The following is a 10,678-nucleotide window of genomic DNA, read 5'->3' as shown; positions in this document are numbered from 1 at the left end:
GCTCTCTGCCTTCATGACGATGGAGGACATGGACATGGTGACGGGGATAGCATCGAAGTAGGAGGAGTGGGGTCCCAGCGTTAGGATAGGGGCCTCGGCCGGTAGCGCCTGGCGCCCCTTCACCGTCATCCAATGGAAGCCTCCTGCAAACCACATGACCCGCATGATGGTCCTCAGAGCCACGTCCACAAACCTGGAGAGAGACATTTGTTACATTGAGTTATTTACAGAACCACACAACATTGTTTATTTAGAGGATAGACGGTACAGTGTGCAGGAGAGTCCCTTCAACCATTATTCTCCAGACATTGAGCAGACACCACAACAGGAGAGTCCCTTCAACCATTATTCTCCAGACATTGAGCAGACACCACAACAGGAGAGTCCCTTCAACCATTATTCTCCAGACATTGAGCAGACACCACAACAGGAGAGTCCCTTCAACCATTATTCTCCAGACATTGAGCAGACACCACAACAGGAGAGTCCCTTCAACCATTATTCTCCAGACATTGAGCAGACACCACAACAGGAGAGTCCCTTCAACCATTATTCTCCAGACATTGAGCAGACACCACAACAGGAGAGACCCTACAACCATTATTCGACAGACATTGAGCAGACACCACAACGTGGAGAGTCCCTACAACCATTATTCTACAGACATTGAGCAGACACCACAACAGGAGAGTCAATTCAACCATTATTATCCAGACATTGAGCAGACACCACAACAGGAGAGTCAATTCAACCATTATTATCCAGACATTGAGCAGACACCACAACATGGAGGCAGTATAATGTAATGTGGAGGCAGTATAATGTAATGTGGAGGCAGTATAATGTAATGTGGAGGCAGTATAATGTAATGAAATGTGAGGCAGTATAATGTAATGTGAGGCAGTATAATGTAATGTGGAGGCAGTATAATGTAATGTGGAGGCAGTATAATGTAATGTGGAGGCAGTATAATGTAATGTGGAGGCAGTATAATGTAATGTGGAGGCAGTATAATGTAATCTGGAGGCAGTATAATGTAATGAAATGTGGAGGCAGTATAATGTAATGTGAGGCAGTATAATGTAATGTGGAGGCAGTATAATGTAATGGGAGGCAGTATAATGTAATGTGAGGCAGTATAATGTAATGTGGAGGCAGTATAATGTAATGTAATGTGGAGGCAGTATAATGTAATGTGAGGCAGTATAATGTAATGTGGAGGCAGTATAATGTAATGGGAGGCAGTATAATGTAATGTGGAGGCAGTATAATGTAATGTGGAGGCAGTATAATGTAATGTGAGGCAGTATAATGTAATGTGGAGGCAGTATAATGTAATGTGGAGGCAGTATAATGTAATGTGAGGCAGTATAATGTAATGTGGAGGCAGTATAATGTAATGTGGAGGCAGTATAGTGTAATGTAATGTGGAGGCAGTATAATGTAATGTGGAGGCAGTATAGTGTAATGTAATGTGGAGGCAGTATAATGTAATGTGGAGGCAGTATAGTGTAATGTAATGTGGAGGCAGTATAATGTAATGTGGAGGCAGTATAATGTAATGTAATGTGGAGGCAGTATAATGTAATGTGGAGGCAGTATAATGTAATGTAATGTGAGGCAGTATAATGTAATGTGAGGCAGTATAATGTAATGTGAGGCAGTATAATGTAATGTGGAGGCAGTATAATGTAATGTGGAGGCAGTATAATGTAATGTGGAGGCAGTATAATGTAATGTAATGTGGAGGCAGTATAATGTAATGTTGAGGCAGTATAATGTAATGTGAGGCAGTATAATGTAATGTGGAGGCAGTATAATGTAATGTAATGTAGAGGCAGTATAATGTAATGTAGAGGCAGTATAATGTAATGTGGAGGCAGTATAATGTGATGTGGAGGCAGTATAATGTAATGTGGAGGCAGTATAATGTAATGTGGAGGCAGTATAATGTAATGTGGAGGCAGTATAATGTAATGTGGAGGCAGTATAATGTAATGTGGAGGCAGTATAATGTAATGTTGAGGCAGTATAATGTAATGTGAGGCAGTATAATGTAATGTGCGGCAGTATAATGTAATGGGAGGCAGTATAATGTAATGTGAGGCAGTATAATGTAATGTGGAGGCAGTATAATGTAATGTAATGTGGAGGCAGTATAATGTAATGTGGAGGCAGTATAATGTAATGTGGAGGCAGTATAATGTAATGTGAGGCAGTATAATGTAATGTGAGGCAGTATAATGTAATGTGAGGCAGTATAATGTAATGTGGAGGCAGTATAATGTAATGTAATGTGAGGCAGTATAATGTAATGTGATGTGAGGCAGTATAATGTAATCTGGAGGCAGTATAATGTGATGTGGAGGCAGTATAATGTAATGTGAGGCAGTATAATGTAATGTGGAGGCAGTATAATGTAATGTGGAGGCAGTATAATGTAATGTGGAGGCAGTATAATGTAATGTGAGGCAGTATAATGTAATGTGGAGGCAGTATAATGTAATGTGGAGGCAGTATAATGTAATGGGAGCTCTACAACACAACATCCCCCAGACAGAGACAGTAAACCACACAGCTCTACAACACAACATCCCCCAGACAGAGACAGTAAACCACACAGCTCTACAACACAACATCCCCCAGACAGAGACAGTAAACCACACAGCTCTACAACACAACATCCCCCAGACAGAGACAGTAAACCACACAGCTCTAGAAGACAACATCCCCCAGACAGAGACAGTAAACCACACAGCTCTAGAAGACAACATCCCCCAGACAGAGACAGTAAACCACACAGCTCAACAACACAACATCCCCCAGACAGAGACAGTAAACCACACAGCTCCAGAAGACAACATCCCCCAGACAGAGACAGTAAACCACACAGCTCAACAACACAACATCCCCCAGACAGAGACAGTAAACCACACAGCTCCAGAAGACAACATCCCCCAGACAGAGACAGTAAACCACACAGCTCTAGAAGACAACATCCCCCAGACAGAGACAGTAAACCACACAGCTCTACAACACAACATCCCCCAGACAGAGACAGTAAACCACACAGCTCTAGAAGACAACATCCCCCAGACAGAGACAGTAAACCACACAGCTCTACAACACAACTTCCCCCAGACAGAGACAGTAAACCACACAGCTCTACAACACAACATCCCCCAGACAGAGACAGTAAACCACACAGCTCCAGAAGACAACATCCCCCAGACAGAGACAGTAAACCACACAGCTCCAGAAGACAACATCCCCCAGACAGAGACAGTAAACCACACAGCTCTAGAAGACAACATCCCCCAGACAGAGACAGTAAACCACACAGCTCCAGAAGACAACATCCCCCAGACAGAGACAGTAAACCACACAGCTCCAGAACACAACATCCCCCAGACAGAGACAGTAAACCACACAGCTCTAGAAGACAACATCCCCCAGACAGAGACAGTAAACCACACAGCTCCAGAAGACAACATCCCCCAGACAGAGACAGTAGACGGTAGATTACACGACAGTGTCCTGACAGGCAGGCTGTCACCTCTCTAAGTATGAGTCACATCTCATTTACTCCCCACTGGGTGTGATGAGACAGACCACTACAGTAGTAGGAGAGGAGAGGAGAGGAGAGGAGAGGAGAGGAAAGGAAAGGGGAGAAGAGAGCAGAGGAGAGGACAGGGGAGAGGAGAGGACAGGACAGGAGGGGACAGGAGGGGAGGGGACAGGAGAGGAGAGGAAAGGAAAGGAAAGGGGAGAGGAGAATCACCAGAAGCTTCTCCAATCCACAGGGGACTGGCTCAGGCAGTCGTCAAACATTGACACACTAACACTCTCTGGCTGAGGCAACCCACGACACTACCCTCTATTCAACAGTTATGTAGCCTAATTCACGGCCAGAAATAGAAACTAATGAATTCAAACAGACCAAAATACACTGAGTGTACAAAACATTAGGAACACCTGCTCTTTCCATGTCATAGACTGACCAGGTGAATCCAGGTGAAAGATATGATCCCTTATTGATGTCACTTTGTTAAATCCACTTCAATCAGTGTAGATGAAGGGGAGGAGACAGGTTAAAGAAGGATGTTTAAGCCTTGAGACAGTTGAGACGTGGATTGTGTCTGTGTACCATTCAGAGGGTGAATGGGCAAGACTAAAGATTGAAGTGCCTTTGAACAGGGTTATGGTAGAAGGTACCAGGCTCACCAACTTGAGTGTGTCAAGAACTGCAACGCTGCTGGGTTTTTCACGCTCAAAAATGGTCCACCACCCTAAGGACATTCCAGACAACTTGACAACTGTGGCAAGCATTTGAGTCAACATGGACCAGCATCCCTGTGGTGTCTATAACCATTTCCTCTCTCTCTGGTAGTGTCTATAACCCTTTCCTCTCTCTCTGGTAGTGTCTATAACCCTTTCCTCTCTCTGTTGTAGTGTCTATAACCCTTTCCTCTGTTGTAGTGTCTATAACCCTTTCCTCTCTCTGTTGTGGTGTCTATAACCCTTTCCTCTCTCTGTTGTAGTGTCTATAACCCTTTCCTCTCTCTGTTGTAGTGTCTATAACCCTTTCCTCTCTCTGTTGTAGTGTCTATAACCCTTTCCTCTCTCTGTTGTAGTGTCTATAACCCTTTCCTCTCTCTGTTGTGGTGTCTATAACCCTTTCCTCTCTCTGTTGTAGTGTCTATAACCCTTTCCTCTCTCTGTTGTAGTGTCTATAACCCTTTCCTCTCTCTGTTGTAGTGTCTATAACCCTTTCCTCTCTCTGTTATAGTGTCTATAACCCTTTCCTCTGTTGTAGTGTCTATAACCCTTTCCTCTCTCTGTTGTGGTGTCTATAACCCTTTCCTCTCTCTGTTGTAGTGTCTCTAACCCTTTCCTCTCTCTGTTGTAGTGTCTATAACCCTTTCCTCTCTCTGTTGTAGTGTCTATAACCCTTTCCTATCTCTGTTGTCGTGTCTATAACCCTTTCCTCTCTCTGTTGTAGTGTCTATAACCCTTTCCTCTCTCTGTTGTAGTTTCTATAACCCTTTCCTCTCTCTGTTGTAGTGTCTATAACCCTTTCCTCTCTCTGTTGTAGTGTCTATAACCCTTTCTTCTCTCTGTTGTAGTGTCTATAACCCTTTCCTCTCTGTTGTAGTGTCTATAACCCTTTCCTCTCTGTTGTAGTGTCTATAACCCTTTCCTCTGTTGTAGTGTCTATAACCCTTTCCTCTCTCTGTTGTAGTGTCTATAACCCTTTCCTCTCTCTGTTGTAGTGTCTATAACCCTTTCCTCTCTCTGTTGTAGTGTCTCTAACCCTTTCCTCTCTCTGTTGTAGTGTCTATAACCCTTTCCTCTCTCTGTTGTAGTGTCTATAACCCTTTCCTCTCTCTGTTGTCGTGTCTATAACCCTTTCCTCTCTCTGTTGTAGTGTCTATAACCCTTTCCTCTCTCTGTTGTAGTGTCTATAACCCTTTCCTCTCTCTGTTGTAGTGTCTATAACCCTTTCCTCTCTCTGTTGTAGTGTCTATAACCCTTTCCTCTCTCTGTTGTAGTGTCTATAACCCTTTCCTCTCTCTGTTGTAGTGTCTATAACCCTTTCCTCTCTCTGTTGTCGTGTCTATAACCCTTTCCTCTCTCCGTTGTAGTGTCTATAACCCTTTCCTCTCTCTGTTGTAGTGTCTATAACCCTTTCCTCTCTCTGTTGTAGTGTCTATAACCATTTCCTCTGTTGTAGTGTCTATAACCCTTTCCTCTCTCTGTTGTCTCAGGGTCTCTACAACAGAAATATATATATTTTTTTTGAATGGCAATGTTAGGGTTAATGTATATCAGAATGAACCAGAGGGTTCATGTATCTCAGAGTGAATCACAAAGGGTTCATGTATCTCAGAGTGAACCACAGAGGGTTCATGTATCTCAGAGGGAACCACAAAGGGTTCATGTATCTCAGAGGGAACCACAAAGGGTTCATGTATCTCAGGGTGAACCACAGAGGGTTCATGTATCTCAGAGTGAACCACAGAGGGTTCATGTATCTCAGGGTGAACCACAGAGGGTTCATGTATCTCAGAGGGAACCACAAAGGGTTCATGTATCTCAGAGTGAACCACAGAGGGTTCATGTATCTCAGAGTGAACCACAGAGGGTTCATGTATCTCAGAGTGAACCACAGAGGGTTCATGTATCTCAGAGTGAACCAAGAACCACAGAGGGTTCATGTATCTCAGAGGGAACCACAGAGGGTTCATGTATCTCAGAGTGAACCAGAGGGTTCATGTATCTCAGAGTGAACCACAGAGGGTTCATGTATCTCAGAATGAACCAGAGGGTTCATGTATCTCAGAGTGAACCACAGAGGGTTCATGTATCTCAGAGTGAACCACAGAGGGTTCATGTATCTCAGAGTGAACCAAGAACCACAGAGGGTTCATGTATCTCCGAGTGAACCACAGAGGGTTCATATATCTCAGGGTGAACCACAGAGGGTTCATGTATCTCAGGGTGAACCACAGAGGGTTCATGTATCTCAGAGGGAACCACAGAGGGTTCATGTATCTCAGGGTGAACCACAGAGGGTTCATGTATCTCAGAGTGAACCACAGAGTGTTCATGTATCTCAGAGTGAACCACAGAGGGTTCATGTATCTCAGAGTGAACCACAGAGGGTTCATGTATCTCAGAGTGAACCACAGAGGGTTCATGTATCTCAGAGTGAACCATAGAGGGTTCATGTATCTCAGGGTGAACCACAGAGGGTTCATGTATCTCAGAGTGAACCACAGAGGGTTCATGTATCTCAGAGTGAACCATAGAGGGTTCATGTATCTCAGAGTGAGTGTTAGAGTGTGTTTGTCCCCTCACAGTCCCCTGTCGTTCCATGAGATGTTGTTTAATCTTTTCTTAAAGGTAATGTTATATAAGGGCTATGTACCTTCTCCATAGAGACTGGGGTTCCACCACCATCTCGTTGGCATCCCACATAGAGTTGGGGTTAGGGTCAGATGGATAGGGTTAAAGGTTATAGGGGTCATGGGTTAGGTTAGCATACATACTTCCTCCATAGAGACTGGGGTTCCACCACCATCTCGTTGCGTCCCACAGAGGCGATGAAGGCGAAGGGCCAGGCCAGCAGCATCATGAAGGCTGCCAGGAACAACCGGATGGGGAACAGAGTCACCGTCATCAACGCTATCTGAATGGAGACAAAGACGGAGAAGAGAGATGTAGACAGACAGACAGCTTGGATAGATAGAAGAGAGATGTAGACAGACACCTTGGATAGATAGAAGAGAGCTGTAGACAGACAGACAGCTTGGATAGATAGAAGAGAGCTGCAGACAGACACCTTGGATAGATAGAAGAGAGCTGTAGACAGACACCTTGGATAGATAGAAGAGAGCTGTAGACAGACACCTTGGATAGACAGAAGAGAGCTGTAGACAGACACCTTGGATAGATAGAAGAGAGCTGCAGACAGACACCTTGGATAGATAGAAGAGAGCTGTAGACAGACACCTTGGATAGATAGAAGAGAGCTGTAGACAGACAGCTTGGATAGATAGAAGAGAGCTGTAGACAGACACCTTGGATAGATAGAACAGAGCCTTAGACAGACAGGAACAGCTTGGATAGATAGAAGAGAGATGTAGACAGACAGCTTGGATAGATAGAACAGAGCTGTAGACAGACAGCTTGGATAGATAGAAGAGAGCTGTAGACAGACAGCTTGGATAGATAGAAAAGAGCTGTAGACAGACAGGAACAGCTTGGATAGATAGAAGAGAGATGTAGACAGACAGGAACAGCTTGGATAGATAGAAGAGAGCTGTAGACAGACAGGAACAGCTTAGATAGATAGAAGAGAGATGTAGACAGACAGGAACAGCTTGGATAGATAGAACAGAGCTGTAGACAGGAACAGCTTGGATAGATAGAAGAGAGATGTAGACAGACAGCTTGGATAGATAGAACAGAGCTGTAGACAGACAGCTTGGATAGATAGAAGAGAGCTGTAGACAGACAGCTTGGATAGATAGAAAAGAGCTGTAGACAGACAGGAACACCTTGGATAGATAGAAGAGAGATGTAGACAGACAGCTTGGATAGATAGAAGAGAGCTGTAGACAGACAGACAGGAACAGCTTGGATAGATAGAAGAGAGCTGTAGACAGACAGACAGGAACAGCTTGGATAGATATAAGAGAGCTGTAGACAGACAGACAGGAACAGCTTGGATAGATAGAAGAGAGCTGTAGACAGACAGACAGCTTGGATAGATAGAAGAGAGCTGCAGACAGACAGCTTGGATTGATAGAAGAGAGCTGCAGACAGACAGGAACAGCTTGGATAGATAGAAGAGAGCCGCAGACAGACAGGAACAGCTTGGATAGATAGAAGAGAGCTGTAGACAGACAGGAACAGCTTGGATAGATAGAAGAGAGCTGTAGACAGACAGACAGCTTGGATAGATAGAAGAGAGCTGTAGACAGACAGCTTGGATAGATAGAAGAGAGCTGCAGACAGACAGCTTGGATAGATAGAAGAGAGCTGTAGACAGACAGACAGCTTGGATAGATAGAAGAGAGCTGTAGACAGACAACTTGGATAGATAGAAGAGAGCCGCAGACAGACAGGAACAGCTTGGATAGATCCACCAAACTTTACAGTTTGCACTATGCACTGGGGCAGCTAGCGTTCTCCTGGCATCCACCAAACTGTGACAACCCTCCCAAACTGTGACGACCCTCCCGAACTGTAACGACCCTCCCGAACTGTAACGACCCTCCCGAACTGTAACGACCCTCCCGAACTCGTCCCACTCTGTGACGACCCTCCCTAACTGTGACGACCCTCCCACTCTGTGACGACCTTCCCAAACTGTGTCTACCCTCCCACTCTGTAACGACCCTCCCAAACCGTGACGACCCTCCCAAACCGTGACGACCCTCCCACTCTGTGACGACCCTCCCAAACCGTGACGACCCTCCCACTCTGTGACGACCCTCCCACTCCGTGACGACCCTCCCACTCTGTCTGCCGAATTTCTTTCTCTTTGCCCTTGTTTTCCTTATTAGGATGTTGGTGGGCGGAGCCGGGAGGGTCGTCAGCGAAATGGGACACACCTTTCCCCCATTCATTGAGGAGACTCTCTCCATGTAGACAAACTGGTGGATTTTGGTTGTGGAATTTAGTGGTTTGTTTGTTTTGGCACCTCTCAACACCCCTCATTATCACCACCTACGAACACATCCACTCACACTACTGATTACTGACTATACACACACACACACACACACACACCATTGTTAATTGTATATAGTGCACTTTAGTTAATAAATATATTTTTGCTATATCCTTATCTCCTTGTCGTCTCCCTCTTTGTTACGGGCTACGAGCCGGTTCGTGACAAAACCCAGATTCCTCCGTCTGACTGCCAGAGCTCTAGCAGGGCAGAAATTTGACGATTTTGACTTGTTGGAAAGGTGGCATCCTATGACGTTGCCACGTTGAAAGTCACTGAGCTCTTCAGTAAGGCCATTCTACTGCTAATGTTTGTCTATGGAGATTGCATGGATGTGTGCTCGATTTTATACACCTGTCAGCAACGGGTGTGGCTGAAATAGCCGAATCTACTAATTTGAAGGGGTGTCCTCATACTGCTGTATATATAGTATATGAAGGGGTGTCCTGTATATATTCTCATTTTAAAGGGATAGCGGTTGGCTCCATCTCCTTTTAAAGGGATACTGGTTGGCTTCTCCTTTTAAAGGGACAGTGGTTGGCTCCTTCTCCTTTTAAAGGGATAGTGGTTGGCTACTTTTAAAGGGATACTGGTTGGCTCCTTCTCCTTTTAAAGGGATAGTGGTTGGCTCCATCTCCTTTTAAAGGGATACTGGTTGGCTCCTTCTCCATTTAAAGGGATAGTGGTTGGCTACTTTTAAAGGGATACTGGTTGGCTCCTTCTCCTTTTAAAGGGATAGTGGTTGGCTCCATCTCCTTTTAAAGGGATACTGGTTGGCTCCTTCTACTTTTAAAGGGATACTGGTTGGCTCCTTCTCCTTTTAAAGGGATAGTGGTTGGCTCCATCTACTTTTAAAGGGATAGTGGTTGGCTCCTTCTCCTTTTAAAGGGATAGTGGTTGGCTCCTTCTCCTTTTAAAGGGATAGTGGTTGGCTCCATCTCCTTTTAAAGGGATAGTGGTTGGCTACTTTTAAAGGGATACTGGTTGGCTCCTTCTCCTTTTAAAGGGATAGTGGTTGGCTCCATCTCCTTTTAAAGGGATAGTGGTTGGCTACTTTTAAAGGGATACTGGTTGGCTCCATCTCCTTTTATAGGGATACTGGTTGGCTCCTTCTCCTTTTAAAGGGATACTGGTTGGCTCCTTCTCCTTTTAAAGGGATACTCGTAGGCTCCATCTACTTTTAAAGGGATACTGGTTGGCTCCTTCTCCTTTTAAAGGGATAGTGGTTGGCTCCATCTACTTTTAAAGGGATACTGGTTGGCTCCTTCTCCTTTTAAAGGGATAGTGGTTGGCTCCTTCTCCTTTTAAAGGGATAGTGGTTGGCTCCTTCTCCTTTTAAAGGGATACTGGTTGGCTCCTTCTCCTTTTAAAGGGATAGTGGTTGGCTCCTTCTCCTTTTAAAGGGATAGTGGTTGGCTCCTTCTCCTTTTAAAGGGA

General features: G+C 44.8%; 1 protein-coding gene across 2 annotated transcripts in view; it reads right to left on the bottom strand.

Annotated features, from left to right (window-relative positions):
* LOC110514512 (lysophosphatidylcholine acyltransferase 1) overlaps positions 1 to 10,678 on the bottom strand; it is a 49,641-nt gene that overhangs the window by 29,938 nt on the left and 9,025 nt on the right. For both annotated transcript variants that reach the window (XM_036935139.1, XM_036935148.1), the window contains exons 2-3: positions 7,053 to 7,192; positions 1 to 193 (exon numbers count right to left, since the gene is read on the bottom strand). The exon at positions 1 to 193 is cut by the window's left edge and continues 22 nt beyond it. In XM_036935139.1, the coding sequence (XP_036791034.1) occupies positions 1 to 193; positions 7,053 to 7,192 (333 nt within the window). The remainder of the gene's footprint in view (positions 194 to 7,052; positions 7,193 to 10,678) is intronic.

Source organism: Oncorhynchus mykiss, chromosome 2, assembly GCF_013265735.2.
Source record: "Oncorhynchus mykiss isolate Arlee chromosome 2, USDA_OmykA_1.1, whole genome shotgun sequence".
Taxonomy (NCBI): Eukaryota; Metazoa; Chordata; class Actinopteri; order Salmoniformes; family Salmonidae; genus Oncorhynchus; species Oncorhynchus mykiss.
This window is presented reverse-complemented; position numbering and strand designations above follow the sequence as displayed.